The sequence below is a fragment of the Aspergillus piperis genome (assembly GCF_003184755.1).
Source record: "Aspergillus piperis CBS 112811 unplaced genomic scaffold BO85scaffold_1, whole genome shotgun sequence".
Classification (NCBI taxonomy): domain Eukaryota; kingdom Fungi; phylum Ascomycota; class Eurotiomycetes; order Eurotiales; family Aspergillaceae; genus Aspergillus; species Aspergillus piperis.
This window is the reverse complement of record NW_020291591.1, coordinates 2,643,526-2,663,535: the sequence shown is the minus strand read 5'-3', so window position 1 is coordinate 2,663,535 and position 20,010 is coordinate 2,643,526. Positions and strand designations below refer to the sequence as shown.

Below are 20,010 nucleotides of genomic sequence, written 5' to 3'. Positions count from 1 at the left end.
CCTGAATCAAAAAGACACTCGACGGGTCACTCATGATGTGGGTGGGGGTAGAGGTGTTCAGGTACGGACATGCTAATTCCCAACTAAATGTAGATGTACATATTTAATGATTTCCTGGATTTTTGTAATGTCGAACAACAGATAATATATATATATATATTATATTTTCTATACTGATAGGACGAGTGAAAACTAGCTAAAGATTGAGACCACTGGTGGGATTGATTGACTGGCCCGGTCTAGACCTGGATCCTTGATATGACTCTATTGAATCTGCGACAATCAATACTTCAGATCAAACGCTGAATTACTTCATAGTAGGCTGCATTGTGTTGAGTAGCTATTCAAACCACCAAGACAAGGAAAAGTTCACAGTCTGTCTGATGTGAAAGCATCTACTCTGCCAATCCATTTCATCCTCTCCACTTTACATCCATCAGCAGACGCCGCGGCTACACACTACCCCCACATCCAAACCCCCAAACCAGTCACAACCCCCATCACCGCCTCAAAAGGCGCGACTCGTTTCCACGCCTCCTCACCCGTCCGATAAAACACCACCGCAGCCAAAAGCCTGGTCGGTATCGTAGCCGCCATCATTGGGATGTTATTCTGATAGGCGACGAGAGCGTAGAAAGTACCCAGTGTCAAGGAGGAAAGACTTGTGTTTAATTAGAGAGAAATATAACAGATCTTCGTTATAAAAATAGCCTACCTCATCGCCTGAATAGTCCCTACGCTGACGCCCCGCAGCGGCAGGTATGGTGATTGCGCAGCGGAAGCGGGAAAAAGGAGGGTGTAGAGGCCGCTGCCGAGGAGGGGGAGGGATTGGAGGGCGAAGAGGTATTGGGGGATTTGGGAAGACATGACTTCTTGTAGGTGTCTGGGACTTGGGTTTTTGGTTTGTAAGTGCTGCGTGGTGGTGTCTCTGGCAGATGGGTGAGATGTGGTGAGATTGAGGTTGCTGTCCGTCAGCATCCGCGCCACTGTTGTTTAATTAAGGCTGGAGACCCCACCACGGGTGGCTTGATCCCTTGCGGGATGCCAGATGAGCGGGAAGAATGTATACTGGGGTGCTGTACGATGGGATCTAGGCATGTTGTGATGTGAAGGGACATGGTATAAGATTGGAGACCTGTGAGGTCCCCAGGATTGGACGTTTTTGGAAAGAGTAATATGGTCTAGGACGATGTTGTTGGGACAACGAATCGATAGAGTGAGAAGATCAATGGAGCAAAATACTATTCCATTGTGAATAACGACGCAATTACAACTGCGCTAAAAGCAATCGAGCAGACATCTGAAAAAAGGATACCAGTCCAGCCAGTGCAGATCACCACGTCAGTCAAAGCGTGGGTATTAAGAACTCTTCATTCAACGTAAGACAACGCTCACAAAAAGTCACGAATCACCATCTAATCCAGGAACATCAGCTGACCATTCTGGTTCGTAATCCTCTCATCCAGACGAATCCAGGTCCGATTCCATCCGTCATTACCATCCGCCAACTCCGCCTCCAGCACACGGCCCCCATCAACCAAGCGAACATTTCTAGCAGACGCCGCAAAGTTTCCATTCCGCTCCCACGCAAACTTTCCCCAGTGATTAGCCAACACGCTGTTCAATGGGAGTACCGAAAGCTGCAGCTCTCCGGACACCCGTCCACAAGCAGCCACCAGATCGTGGTGACTTTCGAGGCGGATATCCCGAGCCGAAGCGGAGAAGTTTCCGCGCAGAGGCGCGCCGTGATGAGGAGGAGGTCTGTGGTGGTACTGGTGCTGCTGGTGAGACATCCTGTATTGTTCTTCCCTACGACGCTGTTCTTCCATTCTGCGACGTTCTTCCTCGCGACGGCGCTCTTCTTCCTCGTGCTCTTTCTTCTCCTTGTGCTTCTTCACTGCGTCTTCGGCCACGGAGCCCATCATAGCTCCACCGATGGTGCCGAGAAAACCGTGGTTGACCTTATGTCCTGCGAAACCACCAGCTGCACCGCCTGCCAGGGCGCCCATGATACCCTTCTCGCCTTCGCCGGCGGCGGCGGGGTCGGTGGACGACTCAGGAGAGTATGGAGGAGGTTGCTGGTGGGAGGCGTAGCCTTCGTGCTGAGGGTAAGGCGGGTAGGGCCTCGACTCGGAGGGAGGCTGGCCGTATTGTGAAGGCTGTTCGTACTGTGGGTAAGGTGGGCGTCCACCGTAAGATGAGTATTCAGGGTTCTGGTAGCCGGGCTGAGGGGACGGCTGCTGGTATGGGCTGTAAGGTCTGTTGTAGCCTCCAGCGCCCTGAGGGGGATAAGGAGAAGAGGCGCCGTATCGGTCATGGCCGTTCTCGACGGAGGGGGGATACGAGCCGTATCCGGTGGAACTGGGAGTGTCGACGGCTGGGGATGACCAGGGAGAGGGGTTCTGCTGACGGCGATCAGGGTTGGCGGGGGTGGCACTGCTGCCACCGAAGTACTCTTGAGCTGCCATCGTGGGGTCTAACTGTGTTTGTTGGCGGCTAGAGAAGATGGAGGGATGTATTAGAGATGCTGGAGTGAAGGAGGAGAGAAAAGCAAAGAAACGATCAAGGAAGAGGAGTGTTGACTTCTTAAGCGGGAAAGCTGTGGCTGTGCGGGGTTGGGGGAGGGGCTGCCTGAGACCCCGCTAACCTAGCCCAGTAAGCGCGAGTCAGGCACCAAGTGGCGCAGTCAAAGGGCGGCGGTTCGATTGGTGCAGAGGAGAGCTCTGATGGCTGTTCCATGGGCGGGACTGACTTAGGGCTGACAGGAGTTGCCTACACAGCCCCACTGCTTCTGTGCCTACAAGCTCTTTCACGGTGCTTCGCGGGCTCACTTTTCCCTGAAACGTACAGGAAGCTAAGTAGGGATAAGACTTTTCGCTTGAACTGGCTGATGTGAGAAGTGTGTATACACTATAATGTATGTCGTCATGGGTAACTGATGCTTGTATGATAGACACTGAAAGTTGATTTCATTGCTGCCTATGACCGGATGTGGGGGCTGAATTCTGGGCAAGGGTCTTCGACAATGAATTTTTTACTCATTACTTGGCTTTCCCAGATATATGGTTTTCTCTGTGACTCCTTGGTAGTGTCTTTCACCGACTTGAGACAGGTCAGATCGATCTGCTTTCACTTAGAGCTATCATACACTGCACCCAAGTCAACTCCCTCCTTCATTACGGCAGGGCTGACTAGACTCCCAACTAAAACAATCACAGGCCCTATGTGACACAGTCTGACTCAAGTAAAATACACCATCTTTATACTGTGTTAACAGTCCGAAAATCTCGACATTCACTACCATGTCATGAGGCATCACGGCATAACGCAGTCATAAGCGAACATTCATTCACAGCCTAGACAGCGATCAAAAGACAGCCTAGCCGAGGCATAGATGGCCACAAGCGAGAAACCGAAACACACGGAGCGCACTCTCATTTTCATGAACTCAACAGGGACTTCGAACGGTCCACTCCAAAGCTTGAGTGGATCGAACACCCTGTTTTCCCTTTCGGGTATAGTTTCGGGCCCGTGGTCCACCGTCAACAGCTGCACCGCCACCGAACATTGATCAGCATTAACGCATGGTTCAGTCGATGGTCTGATAGATGACACCATTTGTGAATGACAGGAACAGGGAAACGGAAGCTTGTCTGTTCTAGGCCTTGCTGTATAGCATGTGCCTCATGCTCAAGCAGACCATTCAACCTTAGCCATACGAATGGTATTCGAAATCATACTAACTTCAATCACTATGATCACAATTAACATCCACCTCCGATTAAAGTATACACGTTATCTAATGTACAGGAATATATATACAGCCATCACCCCCGAACGATATAAAACCCATTCACGGCAATCTGCTTATCCCTTGCCTCATCCGTCGGAGCCCTAACCCCGATCCAATGCAATGGAACCTTCTCCGCTAGCTTCTGCCCTCGATACTTGACGTTCTCCACACCTTCTCTAGTTCTTTCCATCCAGCCTCCCCTTCCACTTCCACTCGCTCCGTTGGTGACTATACCTCTCGTCCCCGAGAAGGGCTTATCCGCTGCCCAAGCAGGATGTTCGAGAATGCTCTGCGCATATGACACATCGCATGCATCGGCTAACATGGCTGCCTCAGCTGCTGCCTCCCGCGCAGCTATGAGATCCTTTTCAGTCTGGCCTCTGGGCGGAGGTACATCCGGGCGCAGAAACCCCATGATCCGGATTTGAAGCTTTATTTGAGCTCGTACCGGCACAGCAGGTTCATCAATGAAGCGGACAGTCGTGATCTTCTGCATAGCGCGGGAGAGATTGACTCGCTCCTGTTGTATCGGATCAAAGTATACAATCGAGAACACGACGCCCTGCCACGTTCCTGAGACCGAACCTGGCCCTCTCTCCGCTGTCGCCTCAACACCCTCAACTCTCGCCCACCCAAAGAAAAACCCCCGATACCGATCCAGCACCATATCAGGTACCTTACCAACCCTAAACCGAAGCCCATCACTATCCCCGGCCTCCACTCTCGCTGTAAGGTCCATAGGGAATGGCGCCTTCGGCCCCTCCTCCAACGCAAGCTGATACCCCGCCTGCACATCCTTCAACCCATTACCACTCCCACTCCCTCCCCCATCATCATCATCCCCACCAACCCCCAACACTGACCCAACCCTATCCCCAACCCCACTAACCGAAACGGCCGTCTCCGCCGCCGTCTGCGTCACCCAACTCGGCTGATACGGCTGCACCTTACTCTGCACCGCGGCCGTAACCGGCGCCACGACCGCCTCAGCCGCAGTCTGAACATACATACCCAGCACCATAGCCCCGACCTCCAACGGCATAGTCGACAAACTAGCCCCCCTACACGAACTAGGACTCAAACTCGTCGACAAAACCCGAAACACCGGACTATAGCACATAACCTTCCTCCTATTCTCTCCATACCCGCAAAGCACAAGCTGGAAGTACCCGTCCCCCGCCTCCACAGGAATCCTCACCACCATCGTCTCGCGCAGCACATGCTGTCTCTCGCGCCCCGTCGCCTTCTTGCGAAACTTGCCAATGTCGCGCTGCCAGGCGCGCTCATCAACCGGGTCAACTTGCTGCACATGCACGGGGAGCGTCGGGGTGACGTTTAGCCAAGAGTCGGTGAGGCCGAGAAAGGCTTTGGTTTTCATGCCGGTTTTGCCGCTCCAGCCTTTGCTTTGGAGGTAGAGTGTGCGGGTTGGTGGGAGGGGGGCGTCGGAGAAGATGGAGATGGTGACGGAGGTGGTGCTGCCGCGGTAGAAGACAATGCCGGAAGAGTGCCGCAGTATGGTGGTGTGTTTTGTGCTGCTTGTGGGGTGCGTTATGAGACCGCCGAGGAAGTGGGTGGCTTCGTTGTAGGCCTTTTGGGCGGCGGAGGGGCCTGTTGGGGTTGTTGCGGAGCGAGGAGGGGGTGGTGGTGGTGGTGGGAGGGGGGAGGGGGGACGACTTTGATAGGATGGCTCATTGTGGGTGGTTGCAGAGCGGACAGGGAGGGGTGGTGTGTAGGGTGGTGGAGGGCGATGAGGACGAGGTGATAGTGGTTGTTGGTGGACCTGGAGTTGCTGTTTGGAGGATACGCATGGTTGTGGCGGTGGTGTTTGCGAAGGCGATACCGTTATGACGCCGCGGGTGGTGCCGTCCGGGGAGGTAGTCTGGGGTAGAGGTTTGCGCTTTATTCCTGTGTTTGTGTGCATGGTGTGGTGCACCACTGGGAATTTGGGGTTATCTAGTAATCATTATGGTTCAGCGGGAATGGTCAGGAGATAAATCCCCTGGACCCCTATTATGACGGTCTGGATCGAGTGATGATGTCGATCGGATGCAGCGGATGTGATGAGTCAGCGGGCGATAAGATAAGATGGTTTGACAGGAGGTGGGGACCAGTAGTCTGCAAGAAACTGTTAAGGACTTACCTATGGCATTATTAGATGTATTGAAGCATGGATAATAGAGTGTGCATTGTTTTTCTAAGCCATTTATTAGTTAAGCAGTTGTATAGTGGTGTTGCGTAATAGTAAGATTGTAATCTCCCCACCATGTGGCGGTTGCATCAAACGGAAAGTATATTCCGCTGCGGCGAAGACATATAAGGAACTTCACCAACCAGCAGCAGGAAAACCGTAACCATCAGCTATGCCCTCAAGCTTACTACTCTATCTACTATTCTTTCAAAATGTCCCACCTCACCTATTATAACTACGAAGGAGTTGGAAAAAGGAACCAGGAAAAGTTCAAATATAGCCAAGCCGTGCGCATAGGTGATCGCATTGAATGCTCTGGACAAGGTATTCCGAATTATTGCATATACGGATATTGGGATCAATGATTAACCATTACAGGCGGCTGGGACCCAAACACTGGGGAGTTCTATAAAGAGATCAACGCGCAGATCGACCAAGCTTTCAAGAACGTCGAGCTGAATCTGAAGAACGCTGGCGGCAAAGGGTGGGAGCAGGTCTTCCGCGTGAACTCGTACCATGTCCCCATTAACAACGAAGCGCTGGATGCCATGGTCAGGAACTTTAAGCAGTATATGCCGAATCATGAGCCCCTGTGGACATGTGTGGGCGTGACGAGGTTGGGGGAGGATGATATGAGGGTTGAGATTGAGGTGGTGGCGCATGATCCAAAATAGTCTGTGACCAGAAATTTCGGAAAGGTGGCTGAACCATGCGGCTTATTATAATCGAAGGGCATGTATATAATGCTAACTACCATGCATGGTCCCATGTGGCCTGATTCAACAAGTCAAAGTATCCGTAGTCGTCTGGTAGCTGGCTCCAAGCTGCGAGATCAGTACCGAGCATATCATGCAGCTCCGGAATAGCCCCGTTATTAGTAGTGCCAAACAGGTCGAAGGCATTTTGTGCAGGATCATGGATGTCAAGGTCAACCGCAGTGATGTTACCATCCTCAGGTGACACCTCGCTCGGCAGCATGGGACAAAGCCTTCTCAGATTATTCGCAATATGTCGTGCGGGATGCCAAGACTTAGACAGTCCATCAAGTGCAGCAAGACATATTCGCAGCTGGTTGCGCTTAGACGGACAGTTTGGCTCCTCCAGAATGACCCGAGCTGCTGATAGCGTGCAATGCATGGCTGAAATTGGACTACGTTGGAAATTGCCAAATGTCCGGCAATATTTCTGAGCCACAACACACATTGTCTTAGCGGAGTCCCTGCATACGGTTTGAGCCTTCTCCATCGTCTTAGTCTTTGTATCAGGCGAGTCGTAGTAGCAAGGGTCCATTAGGAACGGTTTGGCAAGTAGAATCTTCGTCGTATGATATACCATATGAAGGGTATATGCCTGAGGCACAGGGTTGGGACGGTCGATCCTGAGGTGCTGAGGAAGATCGTAGAACCAAGATTTTAGTGCGAGAAGGTTGGATTCAAGAAATTCCGGCCGCTCCGTCCCCTTCACGAGTGGCTTGGGGCCCCACCTTTCTTGGTCAGAACGTTGTTAATGTAGTTGGGATGATACTTACATTGAGAGTAGGATGTTCTCGGTGATTTTACAGATTCCGATCAGTGCTCTTTGCAGAGGGGCCACTATTTTTCGGATCTCCGCAGGTGTCTCCACGGTCTCCGCGGGATCGTCCATATCTGATGGTAACTCGACAGCACCTTGCTGATCCTGCGCGCTGTTAGCGAGAAAAGGAGGACGGCACAAGAGAACTGACGAGCATCGAGCATATCCGCCCCGTATAAGTAGCGGAAAGCTTGTCATGACAATACAGTGTCCAATAAATCTGCCTTCTCAAGCGTGCCTCTCTGGCTGATATAGTGACCGTGCCTGCAAAGCCTGCCGGATCCATGTTCAAGCCCATGTCAAGACACAGTCGGTCCGCCATGCCATGGTGTAGCCATCCAGCGGCATCTTTGCCGATTGCCTATTCGCCATCATAAGTCACAAGTTCTGATTGCATTTGAAACAGAGAACCCACAAAGTAGACCATGCCAAAGACTCCTAGAGCCTGAATAGTGACAAGAGTAGGATTTTCCATCTCTAAGTGTAGAAGACTCTTCGCTCGGGAGAGGAACTCCAGACCGGCTGAGTTTGAGTCATTGGAATCTAATCGGACTTGCAAGCTATCGGAATATCGAGAGCCTAAAGCGAGAATAGAGTAGTGAAGCAGTGGACTCCAGTATTTTCCCAGAGAGCTCATGCTCTCCCTGAATAGAGTCTCGTCGACAATGGGATACCATGGTTGTTCCCATGTAAAGTAAAGATTAATGAGCTCGTTCTGCAGAGAGATAGGAATTTCGTCGATCATTGGACTAGGTGCTGTCAGATCGAGGTAGTCATCGATGCTATTGAGCGCAGCATCCGCCTGGGGGTCATGTTGTGAAGTTTCTCGGTTTCCACCGCTCGACGGAAGGTCCTGGAATCCCAGTCGCCCACTGGTAGGCCCGAAGTACCGCATCTCCCCATCTTTGTCAAAGTTCAATGACTCGTCCAGCGATAGTTGGCCTTTGAGAGATTCACATAGGCTATCCATCGCGGAGCATGTCTCGTCTATTTTTCCATTTACCAAGAAGCTATCCAAGCCTTTTCCAGGAGTCTGTGAACCATGATCTATGGTGTTGATACCGTGCTGGTCTAGCAGCTTCTCCAGCGATTCGATACGCTGCCTGAGGAGTAGGACGTACGACTTAGAAGCCGGTCGGCGACCATCTTCGGTGCCTGAGTATTGACATGCCACGTTCCACTGAAGGCATCTGGAACATGATGGTTTTACCCCGTCACACTAGCAGAATTAGCGGTCTACCGTAGTGACGTAGGTAAGTAATGATTGTTCTCTACTTCGAGGGTATACCTTAGCTCGCCGCCGACGGCATTCTTCGCACGCTTTGGTGGTGTACTTTCCACGGGATTTTGCTCTACTTTTCCCATCCCTTGTTGAATCCATTGCAAGCCAAAGGCTTTGATTAGCTTAGATCAAGTCGGGAAGATTGATGATCAATTTCATTGATCGTAATGGCGGAATGTGGGGAAAAGGAGCGGCCGATTTGTCAGCACGACAGTGTTAACGTAATCGGACAACGAAGCGGCGCGACAACGAGCTGGCGCGGTGATCCCCAACGCTTTAAACAAGCTACTATTCTGTCTACCATATTGCAACGATCACTTTAAATTAAAGTAATTAAATGCTATATAAATGATTTATATTTAAGTAAACTAGGTGTTGACTTTATCTGGATATTTGAGGCAATTATAGTCTTCCTTATTATAGTTACTGCAGCGTGGTGGCTGACATTAAGTGTATTTTATTATCTGTATAGCTTTAATATTTTTTTTCTAAGTAATATAATATACAGTAAAGCTATCTAACATGCCTTCTTTTTATAGAAAGTATTTTAAGGTCTTATTCTTGTTCTTTCTATATTAATTTATTGTATAGAGTTGATCTAGTTCTTGTTAAAGTAGTATAGTATTCTGTATTACTATTTTTATATTTTTATAGATTTTTTTAAGTGCTTGATTAGCTATAAGTGATAATAATCTAGCTTCCTGTAGTATTTTAATCTCTGCTTTTCAATAATTCAGTTAATAAAGAATTAAAGGTGTTTTACTGAGATATATAAATTAATTAGATAATGATGTCGAAGGTGGTAGAAGTATTTAGTTTAAATTTTTGAAATATTAAAGTACTCTTTAAGAGTTGTATAAAAAAAACTTTGTTACAGTAAAATCTTGTTTTATATTTACTGTATTAAATACTTTCAAATATATCTTTTTAAAATAATATAAGAAATCTTCTTTCTGTATATAGTAGATGTCTTGATCAGTAATATCTTTAATTTAATAATTATATAGAATCTTTAATAGTATAAAACAAGTAATATCAAGTAGTTGAAGTTTATGGGAAGAATAAGACAGTATATATAAAAAAATAATTAATTTTTCTTTGTAATATTAGTTAAATTTAATAATTAAATAGCTTCCATGGTTATTAAGAATAAGAAAATAATATTAGTCTATTATTTTTGAGACTGTATATATATCAAAGTATTAAAGCCAGTTAAATATAAGTTTATTATTTATTTATTTATTATCACTGACACTGATCTGCTAGTTATTAGGAATAGTTTTAAACTACTTTTCTTACTGTATTTTGCCTGTAAAAATAATTTATAGAAGTAATATACTTTCTCCAGTACTGATTATGATAATTAAAGTAATTTATTTATGATTTCTAGGTTATATAAATCTTGTATTTATTTGATGTGATTTAGTACTGCAGATAATTTTTATAATTAATACTATTTCTATTTAAAAACCTGTTTTATTTATATTATAAGTATTATATTCAAGAATTCTATATTTTTATATGGTATTCTGCACTAATTTAAATTACTAACTTATAATTTTAATATTCTTGCACTTCGCATGTTAATAATTAAAATATTAAGTATATTTAAACTTTAATTTAGCCTGGTAATATTGAATAAATTAATTAATTCAGTGTTTACTGATAAAAGTATTTTTTAATTTTAATTTTGATATTAAAAGAACCTCTGTAAGATATTATACTTTAGTAATAGTAAGTAGATAATCTTATAAATCTAATTCAAGGATTCTGCGCTTCAAGATTAATTTATTATTATTAAATAGCTTTCTTAAATTTGTTTTTATTTCAGTGCGAGGCTTGATACTATTTAAATAATTTTTTAAAGTACTTATCTTGATATTAAATGCTGCAGTACACGCCTTTTTAGTAATATATTGACTGTGATTAAAGGCCTCGCAGGTAAGTACTAGTTTTCTATCTTGAGAAAGATTCTCCATGTATTTAAATAGCTTTAATTTTGAATAAATAACTTTAATTTTAACTGAATTGAGCAAGGTTGAATATGTGTGTTGTGTGGGAGTTCGAAGCGGTGAGGGTTGCCGCGCCGGCTCATTGTCGCGCTGCTTCGTTGTCCGGTTATGTTACGATTTCCCGATTGGGTAATCGGATTTGGGAAGAACTCAATTGATATTGGAATGCTAAGCAGCTACGAGTTTTATACGGATGATAATGTCAGCTTCTATATCCGAAGGTAGCTCCGTTTCATAGTACTACAAAGATAATGTGTGCTTGATATGGCAAAACTCTGCTCGAGATGTTATACGCGCAGTGTCAGTCCAAAAGTTTGTACGGTTCAACTCATAATCTCCCCATACAAGATTCTTAGAAGCGTGTGATTGAGACAGAGGCGTTTGATTTCAATGTAGACATCTTTCCATCTGAAGTTCTCCATGTTTAGCCATGTTCGCTTCTTATACAAGTGTTGCTAGACTGGAAAATGCAAGTTACGGTAGAACATAACCCAAGAAAAAGGCATTGTTAATAATGCTACTACGTCCCCAAATAAAATATGAAAAAAGAGGTTAGGATTGTAACGGAGGATCCGCCAGCCTTTTCACTAAGGAAAGACTTAATAAAGGAGAAAGAGGGACGGACAGGAAGAACCAGGACCGAAAGGAATACATGAAACCTAGAAGAAACAAAAAAACGGCCAATACAGAGGGCTCCAGAGCGCTCCGACAAAACTCACAATACCCTCCTTCGAATGCGAACCGGCACCTTTCCAACCGGTCCAACGGTTCCAAACCCAAAAGTGCGCATGCTCATCCGCAGATTCTTTTCGTCAGCCAACACCTCACAGTCATACAACGTTGTCATCAAAGCCATCCCAAGAATGATCATTGTTTTGGCAAAGTACCTCCCAGGACAGACGTGAAGAGCACCCCCGTAGGGCATCCAAGCACCTTTGGCCATCTCGGTCGTGAATAATAGTGTCTGGCCATCATCCGCATACTTCAACCACCTACCCACCCAGAACTCCTCCACCGGGTGATCCGCAGCTGCCCCCCTGCACCAGATCTCTGGATCCATATGACCCGCCATAGGAGTAGTGAGAATCCAGTTCTTGTTGGGAATGTGCCATCCATCTACATTCAGGTCGCCACGGGACTGATACCAGACGAAAAAGCCATTGATTCGGAGGCGAAGAGTTTCGGCATAAATGGCTTGCAGGACTGGTTGGTGTAGGAGGCGATCAATATCAAATTTCACATCTGACTCCGAGATCAAACAGGCGCGAGCCTCAGCCCGAACGAGGTTAAGTAGTTCTTGGTCTTTGAAGGCTTCCAGGCAGGTCCAGAAGGAGGTGTTTATACCGTTTGTGGTCATCCTAACGCCAGGTGTTAGCTGATATAGCCAGGTAAAAACCGATCGAGACATGACGTACCCCCAGATAACCGCCAGATCATGCATGGCAATAACATCCGCATCAAACCCTTCAATCTGTTGAAAGGCATCTACCCGATCGCGCCAGTATTTGGAACCCCAGACCGGGTCATCGCCATCTGAACCGACTGCGGCGGGGTCGAAGTGCTCTCGTGCCCACGTGTTCCAGTCCTTCAAGGCACCAAGCGCTGCGTCTCGTGCGGCATATGCCCGCGGCGCCAGGAACCGCGGAACCCCAACAAGCATCTTCAAGACGTTGTCGTCAAGGGTAATCAGGTTGATAGCAAAATTCGGGTGCTGTCGTATTAAGTATTTCCCACACAGTGCGTCCATCATTGAGGCAGTAAAGTCGTTATTAAAAAGCTGGACAAAATCGTCTAACTCGACCCAGTGGCTACGGATGTGGAGTGCCTGCAGGCGCTCTGTGAGGGTGGATTGAAATCTCTTTACAAAAGGAGCGAAGCCTGCCCCAAGGAGTAGACGTTGGTTAGTACGCCGGATCAGATATTCAATCCGATTCTGTGGCTTAACATTGCTTTCGGGATAAGGTCTGGGAAAACCCCCGGAGTTGTCATGGGCGTAGATCCGTAACGCGCTCGGCGGTAGGCCGAAAACGCGCCGCAGAAGGATAGCATGTACGGCAAATAGAGAGAGGCTGCGTTCTTTAAGGATGGAACCAATGGTTTCCGTGCCCTGGAAGATGTAGAGGGTTTGCGTCAGTATCCGTGCACGGACGGGTCGGGAGTTCCACAGTAGGTGCCTGTACGACATAAGTCACTTGTCCTATAAGAAGCGCTGGAGTCATACTTTGCCGAGAGAACAAAGCCTCGAGGGTTCCACAGCATCCCTAACGGAAGTGTTCCCAGTGGTGGTATTAAGGACGGCACCAATGGGGGAATCTTCATTCCTCGTTTGACTCGAGGCTTCTCATGTAGTGCGTGGATACCGTACCAGTAGTTCATCAGGCAGATCCCAATAGTGGCAATGATGAGATATGTGATATATATCTCTTTAAGAGCCAGAAAGAAACTGGTAGAATGCCACAGTTCTCCGGTATGATACGACATGATAAAGTGCGGGATGTAATGTGGAATAATAGAATTAATCTTGCGAATGCATTATAGAAACGGGGTAACGAAGCTTGACTGGTCTATTTAAATGTTATAGACTCATGGACCGGTACATAGTCATCTTGGGTGTGAGGAGAAGGGCTTGCCGAGGGCTTCGGACAAGCGCTCGCTTACGTGAAGGTGTACATTCGATCCAGGCAATTTGTATTAGAACACAATGTATCTGAAGAGCCTGCTTACCTCTATCCCTGTGCTGGGAATTACCCGGTGGGCAGTGTAGCATCTGTTGGGGTCCATTTCGCAAAGCCTGCGTCGAGACGGCCGAGAGATACCGCAAAATTTTCTCATCCTGGACATTCATGTGAAGCATGCATCATGCGTGAGGTCCTGATAGTGATTGATAGCACTGCCACCCGAAGTAAATTGGGACCGTAGTTTCCTGTCAACCTTTTCATGCACCGTGTAAGACCTCTTCCACACTCCCATAGGCGAGGAGCTTCTTACCGCAGCGCGCTACAACGATGGTAAATGTGTCCAATGATGGTTTAGTATCAGTTGAGCGATACTACGAGGCCCATGTCAAATATTACGATGGCCACCCGCTGTATTACGTAGTGACATCCACGGCCCCCAACCTGTCACGGACCTGTATGCAAAGGATCAGTAAACCAACAGCCGCTGATTCCTTCCGATTCACCTGTTAGACTGCCCTTATACGGTAACAGAAGGGCCGGCGGAGCTGTGGGTCGTTCTGATGTGGGCGGTTTCTGACCAGTTGTTTGTGTGGGGGGAGACGGCCAAAAATCCTCGGTGCTGGAGGTTCCTGTCGGAGGCTCTTGTAACCGGCCTATAATGGCTATCCCTCGTATGCTTAGCAAAGATGAATAAGAGGTCATGGAGCCATGTATTCATGGGGTTAGGAGTGCAAAGGCTTGTCAGATGAGGGGAACTTGCGCTATCACAACCCGCTAATGCACACAGGAATTGATGGCGTATTTTTACCGGCCAGGAATGTCAAGCAGCCACACGGTTCCTGCCGCTAGTGCTTATGCGCGTTATGCTTTTCTGCCTTACGGGGTACGGCTCGCAATTTTTTTTCCTAATACAGTTACCGCCTTGAGTATGGTGCATCTCAAACATGATGATCCCTGTGCGAATAGGTATTGTTGGGACAAATTCCAGCTCGCTTGTCTAATTACCACCAACCATGACCACGCCAACCGAAACATTCATCTAACCAGAACTTGTCTTTGATTACTCGGATAAAAGGATACTTCCAAAAATAAACGGCCAGGTCATAACCAGAGGGTCCCGTCCTCGGAGGTATATGTATCTCGCGCATTTGCCTGCAGTTCCACACGTTGACTAGATATTAGTCTCCACGATGTTAGCCTCATGTTACCATGCTGTGGAGCGGGGCGCAGTAGGTGGGTGATGGATATTGCAGATAGTCATTGGGCGCAACTAACCTAGAGCAATTCCCAAGACCATTGCCCCCTGATGAACTAGATAGATGATGGCATGGCTGATGGTGAACGGAACAGAGAGTAGGAAGCAGAAAACAAGCGCCTGGCGTGACACATAGAGAGGTACAGATGTTGAGGCCGTAAACAAAAGAAGGGAAAGGCTGAGGCTTAGAGAGGCCATGATTTCGTGCTGCGCGACGTACGCCATTGGGAGACGGGGCCGAGGAGGAGCATGCTAGATGAAAGTGTGACAAGCCTAGTACTGCCGAGAACGCTATCTGGCGTGTGGGAACTGTGGGTGTTTCTATTTAACCTAGTTTCTTGGGGCTCATGTTATCGTTCCATCCAAGGCTGTCTCAAATGTGAAATTGGCCAGCCGTGCCTTGACCATTTAGCGGCGACCTACCGAGTTAAGTGGAGCACGTTGTATCTCTACCCTTGTCTAGCGGCCCGCCCCGACCAAACGCGGCGCCATGATCGTCATGCTGTCTTAGGAAGGTGATCGACCAAGCCAGGCGGGGTTGACAGGCTGTGAGCAGCATGTCAGCTTGCCGTGGTGCTTATCTTTGGGCTCCAATGTTGCCTTGTCGGAACAAGAGACCTTTCCCTGGATACGCATACTTTGCACAGCCGCTTCTCATGCATTTAGAATGCAACCGACTAGTTATAGTAGCACGGGAGGGAGGGGTAATTGAGTGAATTGATCTCATTCTCTAAATATTATCGAACGGCTGAGAATTTGACCAGGTTCATTCGATGCCGGGTAGAACCACCCTTAATGTCACCCAGAAATCATAGTGTTAGCCAGCCCTCCACATGCACTGCCATCGCGTTACCTCTGGGACCGGGCTGGTTCCGATTAGCATACCACGCGGGATTAGTCTAACAGGCCGAGCGACCTTCAACGTCCACATGTCGCTGGGTTTCATGGACGTCGAATTCTCTTGTTGTAGATCGGCTTGCCAGCACTTCCATCTCAGAGCCATTGCCATAGATCCAAGTGCTAGACATGTTATCTGGATGGCGCCGCTTTGGCGATGAGAAAGACTCCTGCAAAAACTTTTTCACTGAGAATGGAGGGGGCGAGTGTGTTCGGTTTTGCGCCACAAAGAAGGAACGGAATGAAACTGCCGCTGCTAGGAAAACCCCCACCTCGGCGCTTAGAAACTGCCAGTATGTTTCCCAAATAGTGTCGACTATATCGCGGTAGACTAGTCCAGAAACTCTGACGATTGATAGTATAATCATGACAACTGTTAGGCAGAGGGACAACGTAAGAATGATTCTTTGAGTCCATCGCACTCGGATTTTCCAAATGATATTGACGGGTATTGCGAGAACTAACACACGTTAGCTGTTGAACGGTTGCGGCTACTCTGCCAGACTAACTCAGAAAATCTCCCAGTGTATCCAGCACCATGAGGATGATGGATTCTGCCACCACCTTACCCTTCTTTGACCCTACTGAACAAGTAACTGTATCGCGTAAGCGTTAAATCCAGCCCATGGAAAGAGCATGCTTACATTGCCTCATGTCATAGTAATAGGGGCAGCTGAGGAAAAAAATCAAGGAGCCGTAGATGAGAACCGCAGCTGTGTATACCGTAATCGCCCACCAGTAGATCTGCCAAGGCTTGATTCGGTCGATGAGCTTTTTGAAGAAAAAGAGGAAGCTTAGCTTAACAGCACCGAAAGCGCACCAAGAGACTGTCAGGCAAATTGCACTCCACTCGTGGTACACATAGCCCACTTCGATAATATCCGCCGGAACAGCGACGTCTTTCATTCCAAGCTCCATCGCGACGAGAAGATACATGGGATCTATCACCCTGCGATACATGATTATGATACTGGCAAGTAGGAAACAGAGAGCCAGCACAAGCAACCAGTCATCCACAGAGAGTCTCTGTCTCTGTACACGGAATCGGATGAATAGTCGCATAAGCACGCCCAGAACTGCCGGGGCGAGGAGAATTGAGATCGAGATCTGGACTAGCGGTTAGGGCAGGGATGGAGGCACTTCAGTTCAGATACTCACAATGAAAGAATCCCTAGGGATTCTTCCTGCATAGTCTTGAGGCTGCATGTTGATAATTCTTTAATGCTCGCTGGAGACGGTCGTGACTGTGTCGTGTGAATGGCAGTGCCTGGCAGGCGCTTTAAAGAGAAGCACCAGGAGGCAACATGGAACCGCGCTTGGAGAAGAGGTCCCCGAGCAAGAGGTCCCCGAGCAACCTGCTGGGAGGGGGTAAGCATTGTAATCACCCGACTGCTATGGTCACTGAATGGTTGGATTCGAGACCTGGGAAGATTCACAGTAGCATGGGTTGAATTTTGCGCTCCGCCCCCTCTCGACGTTTCCTTTTCCATCCCGGTGCTCCGAGTTGATGCACCTCTTCCCCGGCTGAGCCTTGCAGAAAAGGTCGGGCCCGCTCCATACTTCCAATGTTGCAGATTTAGAGGTTGTCTCATTATCACCGGGGATAGTCTTAGACGATATCCCTGTACTAGTGGCGGGCACCACCGTCGGGCAAACGGTATCTATGGTTGCGCAAGGCTGATACCAATCAATACCTTACCATACGGGCTGCGCCCACCACGACGTGTCACTAAACACCACCACCCCTGCTAGTACAGTCTTTAGCTAGCCTACGATTCCCCCAACCATTTGCTGGCTCTTTTTAATCCCCTTCCCCTAATTTCCTTCTTCCCGTTTTTCTCCCTTCCCTCCATCATCGCATTCCTTTCGTCTTCCACTTCCTTTTCCTTTTCCCACCCCTTTCCGTACTGCAAGCCTTTCTCCCCAATGCAAAATCTCAAGTTTCAATGGGAAGGCCTCGGCGGCCGCATCGCCATCGCTTCGGCGGTGACCTGCCTCATCTCTTTCTTGTACAAGATGGTGAAGGTGCGACTGCACATGTATCGTCTCAAGAAACAAGGAATGGTAGGTGCGTTTGCCTTGGATCCGTTGCTCTCAAATTAACCACTCTGTAGCCAATGCCCCCCTGGGATCCTATTTTCGGCCATCTGCGAATCATGCCCGGTCTCGCCAAAAAGTGTCCCAGTGATGCTCTGCAGTCCCAGACATTCGCTGTTCTCTCCATGCAGTATCCGGGCCTACAAAACGGCTTCTATATCGATGTTTGGCCATTTATGTGCCCAATGTTTGTTTGCACTACCCCTCCGCTGGCCGTGCAGGCTTGCCAGACCCATAATTTGCCCAAGCCGACCGATCTCCTGGCTCCTTTCATTAACCCCATGTCGGGTGGGGATACGTTTTTCACCACCAATGGGGCAGTGTGGAAGCATGATCGCGACCTGTTCAACCATGCATTTAGTACGACGGTTGTGGTTGGCCACGTAGATTATATTTTAGAGGAAGCAGAGATCTACGTGGGAATTCTCCGCGAACACGCCATTAAAGGTGACACTTTTTCAATGGACGACCTTGCTTGTAGTTACATGATGGATGTCATTGGTAACGTCGCACTGTAATAAATCCCTATCTTAGCACGAGTTGTGAGCCCAGAAACTGACGGAATTGACAGAAATACACGCTTCAATTACCAAACGGGACACAACCCTATCGCCGCTGCAATGCGCAGTACCATCGAACTTGAATGCGGTCGGGAAGGGGAGAACAACCCTTTGCGACGCTGGAATATCCACCGGCTGTACCGTCAGTGGCGAAACAGCCGGATTATGGAGCACCACATTGGCCTGGAGCTGGAGAAGCGCTATCAGGAATGGCTGCAGCAAGGCGAAACGGCCAAAGGCCGTGGAAAATCCATCATGGATATTGTTATTGCCGAATATATGAAGAACCGAGCGACAAGCCAAAGCCATACCTTGACCCTAGACCCTAGATTCAAATCTTGGGCCATCATTCAAATTCGCCTCTTCCTCTTCGTCGGACACGACTCAACCGCCGTGACTATTATCTACTGCCTCTACCTCCTTTCAAAATACCCCGACACCCTCGGCAAAATCCGCCAGGAACATGAACAAATATTCGGCTCCGATACCACGACCGTCGCAACACAGATTAGGGAACACCCTGAAAAGATCAACCAATTGTCCTACACCACCGCCGTCATCAAGGAAGCACTCCGTCTCTTCCCCCCAGCAAACGGCATCCGATGGGGTCGTCCGGGCATTTCCCTTACCGACACCCACAGCACCGATGGACGGACCTTCCCTGTAGATGACTGCGCGGTCTGGCTCGTACATACCGCTATCCAACGGAACCCAGGGTACTGGCCCCATGCGCACGAGTTTGTCCCCAATCGCTGGCTCGTTGAGCCGGGGCATGAGCTCTATCCGCCTACTGGTGGATGGCGGCCCTTTGAGCGTGGTGCACGAGACTGTGTGGGGCAGAACATGGCTATGTTGGCAATTAAAATTACTCTGGCTATGTTGGTGCGGGAGTTTGATTTTGATAGTCAGTATGAGGAGTGGGATCGTAAGAACCCGGCGGCTGGCGCGGTGCGGACTATGTTTGGAGAAAGGGCATATATGGTTGCCAAGGGCGCGGCGCATCCGGCTCAAGGGTATCCGTGTAAGGTGATATTGGCTGTGTAAGTAGTACGATTGTTTGATATTATGTGTACATTATGCGTGATTGAAAATGTGTCTGTAGACGAATCATTTTGTTAAAGGGTTTCTATTGTAGCATGAGTCTGAGTAGATAGTAAATCAGGGTGTAAGATCGCTGACTATGCTGCATCAAGCTTATAACGAGCTATATGAAAAACAGCGACATAATATTTATATGACTGGAGTAAATAAAAAGATACCAGAGGACTAGACGTAAATGCTTGCCTCCGTAGGCTTTATAAAAAAGGACTGACTAATATTGACTCTATTATATGCGAGCGAGCTGAGTTGCAGTTACATTAACTAACTAGTACATTTCTGTTCTAACTAGAAAGGATATTTAATAAAGAAAGCATATATGCTAGAAGCTACTCTAGCTAATATTTGTCTTCGATTCTTCCTCCTTTTGGCCACTTCCTTCTACCGTCAAGAACCCGTTAACCCCGCCCGTAAACGCTTGATGATCTCCTGTCTCATACCAATAACTTTATATCCCAGAGTGTCAATCGCATTCACTGCTGCGATTATATTGACACCAGCGTGTCTTCAAGGGAGAGCAACCGTTCCTTGTATCATTAGGATAAAGTGGTGCAGAAACATAGCGTTAGGTGCAACCG

The 20,010-nt window shown here is 48.0% G+C and overlaps 10 protein-coding genes across 10 annotated transcripts; 3 read left to right on the top strand and 7 right to left on the bottom strand.

Moving 5' to 3' along the window:
* Positions 1-196: 196 nt before the first annotated feature.
* Positions 197-950, bottom strand: BO85DRAFT_444720 (uncharacterized protein). The gene is made up of 2 exons (XM_025659094.1): positions 716-950; positions 197-661 (listed from the first exon to the last, which is right to left on the bottom strand). Exons 1-2 carry the CDS (start codon positions 865-867, stop codon positions 460-462), a joined length of 354 nt encoding a protein of 117 aa, XP_025521365.1. The 5' UTR covers positions 868-950; the 3' UTR covers positions 197-459.
* A 205-nt stretch (positions 951-1,155) lies between these two features.
* On the bottom strand, positions 1,156-2,539 carry BO85DRAFT_444719 (putative glutamine-serine-proline rich protein). The gene has a single exon (XM_025659093.1). The coding sequence runs from the start codon at positions 2,466-2,468 to the stop codon at positions 1,416-1,418; it is 1,053 nt and encodes a 350-aa protein (XP_025521364.1). The 5' UTR covers positions 2,469-2,539; the 3' UTR covers positions 1,156-1,415.
* Positions 2,540-2,775: 236 nt separating this feature from the next.
* On the top strand, positions 2,776-3,287 carry BO85DRAFT_23962 (uncharacterized protein). Its single transcript, XM_025654823.1, has 2 exons — positions 2,776-2,899; positions 2,954-3,287. The coding sequence occupies exon 2, from the start codon at positions 2,990-2,992 to the stop codon at positions 3,227-3,229; it is 240 nt and encodes a 79-aa protein (XP_025521363.1). The 5' UTR covers positions 2,776-2,899; positions 2,954-2,989; the 3' UTR covers positions 3,230-3,287.
* A 58-nt stretch (positions 3,288-3,345) lies between these two features.
* BO85DRAFT_411415 (LipA and NB-ARC domain protein) lies at positions 3,346-5,899 on the bottom strand (the record flags this gene model as incomplete). Its single annotated transcript, XM_025657524.1, has 2 exons — positions 3,832-5,899; positions 3,346-3,601 (listed from the first exon to the last, which is right to left on the bottom strand). Exons 1-2 carry the CDS (start codon positions 5,712-5,714, stop codon positions 3,346-3,348), a joined length of 2,139 nt encoding a protein of 712 aa, XP_025521362.1. The 5' UTR covers positions 5,715-5,899.
* Positions 5,900-6,193: 294 nt separating this feature from the next.
* BO85DRAFT_483285 (RidA family protein) lies at positions 6,194-6,655 on the top strand (the record flags this gene model as incomplete). Its single annotated transcript, XM_025663148.1, has 2 exons — positions 6,194-6,305; positions 6,360-6,655. The coding sequence occupies 2 exons, from the start codon at positions 6,194-6,196 to the stop codon at positions 6,653-6,655; spliced, it is 408 nt and encodes a 135-aa protein (XP_025521361.1).
* BO85DRAFT_411413 (uncharacterized protein) lies at positions 6,253-8,968 on the bottom strand. The gene is made up of 5 exons (XM_025657523.1): positions 8,842-8,968; positions 7,969-8,772; positions 7,705-7,914; positions 7,510-7,658; positions 6,253-7,464 (listed from the first exon to the last, which is right to left on the bottom strand). The coding sequence occupies exons 1-5, from the start codon at positions 8,932-8,934 to the stop codon at positions 6,732-6,734; spliced, it is 1,989 nt and encodes a 662-aa protein (XP_025521360.1). The 5' UTR covers positions 8,935-8,968; the 3' UTR covers positions 6,253-6,731.
* Positions 8,969-11,337: 2,369 nt separating this feature from the next.
* On the bottom strand, positions 11,338-13,692 carry BO85DRAFT_465301 (cytochrome P450; the record flags this gene model as incomplete). Its single annotated transcript, XM_025662046.1, has 4 exons — positions 11,338-12,205; positions 12,263-13,021; positions 13,069-13,270; positions 13,572-13,692. 4 exons carry the CDS (start codon positions 13,690-13,692, stop codon positions 11,563-11,565), a joined length of 1,725 nt encoding a protein of 574 aa, XP_025521359.1. The 3' UTR covers positions 11,338-11,562.
* An 876-nt stretch (positions 13,693-14,568) lies between these two features.
* BO85DRAFT_444717 (uncharacterized protein) lies at positions 14,569-15,356 on the bottom strand. The gene is made up of 2 exons (XM_025659092.1): positions 14,801-15,356; positions 14,569-14,708 (listed from the first exon to the last, which is right to left on the bottom strand). The coding sequence occupies exons 1-2, from the start codon at positions 14,976-14,978 to the stop codon at positions 14,704-14,706; spliced, it is 183 nt and encodes a 60-aa protein (XP_025521358.1). The 5' UTR covers positions 14,979-15,356; the 3' UTR covers positions 14,569-14,703.
* A 126-nt stretch (positions 15,357-15,482) lies between these two features.
* Positions 15,483-16,883, bottom strand: BO85DRAFT_515939 (uncharacterized protein; the record flags this gene model as incomplete). The annotated part of the gene is made up of 4 exons (XM_025664817.1): positions 15,483-16,137; positions 16,187-16,273; positions 16,322-16,784; positions 16,836-16,883. 4 exons carry the CDS (start codon positions 16,881-16,883, stop codon positions 15,680-15,682), a joined length of 1,056 nt encoding a protein of 351 aa, XP_025521357.1. The 3' UTR covers positions 15,483-15,679.
* Positions 16,884-17,526: 643 nt separating this feature from the next.
* BO85DRAFT_411409 (cytochrome P450) lies at positions 17,527-19,457 on the top strand. Its single transcript, XM_025657522.1, has 3 exons — positions 17,527-17,741; positions 17,792-18,288; positions 18,346-19,457. Exons 1-3 carry the CDS (start codon positions 17,604-17,606, stop codon positions 19,376-19,378), a joined length of 1,668 nt encoding a protein of 555 aa, XP_025521356.1. The 5' UTR covers positions 17,527-17,603; the 3' UTR covers positions 19,379-19,457.
* The last annotated feature ends 553 nt before the right edge of the window (positions 19,458-20,010 follow it).

Coding starts and splice junctions, on each gene's coding strand:
- BO85DRAFT_444720 (XM_025659094.1), bottom strand. CDS start 867: ATGTCTTCCCAAATCCCCCAATACCTCTTCGCCCTCCAATCCCTCCCC. Junction 662..715: donor GGGACTATTCAGGCGATGAG/GTAGGCTATTTT, acceptor ATTAAACACAAG/TCTTTCCTCCTTGACACTGG.
- BO85DRAFT_444719 (XM_025659093.1), bottom strand. CDS start 2,468: ATGGCAGCTCAAGAGTACTTCGGTGGCAGCAGTGCCACCCCCGCCAAC.
- BO85DRAFT_23962 (XM_025654823.1), top strand. CDS start 2,990: ATGTGGGGGCTGAATTCTGGGCAAGGGTCTTCGACAATGAATTTTTTA.
- BO85DRAFT_411413 (XM_025657523.1), bottom strand. CDS start 8,934: ATGGATTCAACAAGGGATGGGAAAAGTAGAGCAAAATCCCGTGGAAAG. Junction 8,773..8,841: donor GCCGTCGGCGGCGAGCTAAG/GTATACCCTCGA, acceptor TAATTCTGCTAG/TGTGACGGGGTAAAACCATC. Junction 7,915..7,968: donor TCTTTGGCATGGTCTACTTT/GTGGGTTCTCTG, acceptor GATGGCGAATAG/GCAATCGGCAAAGATGCCGC.
- BO85DRAFT_444717 (XM_025659092.1), bottom strand. CDS start 14,978: ATGGCCTCTCTAAGCCTCAGCCTTTCCCTTCTTTTGTTTACGGCCTCA.
- BO85DRAFT_411409 (XM_025657522.1), top strand. CDS start 17,604: ATGCAAAATCTCAAGTTTCAATGGGAAGGCCTCGGCGGCCGCATCGCC. Junction 17,742..17,791: donor GTCTCAAGAAACAAGGAATG/GTAGGTGCGTTT, acceptor ACCACTCTGTAG/CCAATGCCCCCCTGGGATCC. Junction 18,289..18,345: donor GTCATTGGTAACGTCGCACT/GTAATAAATCCC, acceptor CGGAATTGACAG/AAATACACGCTTCAATTACC.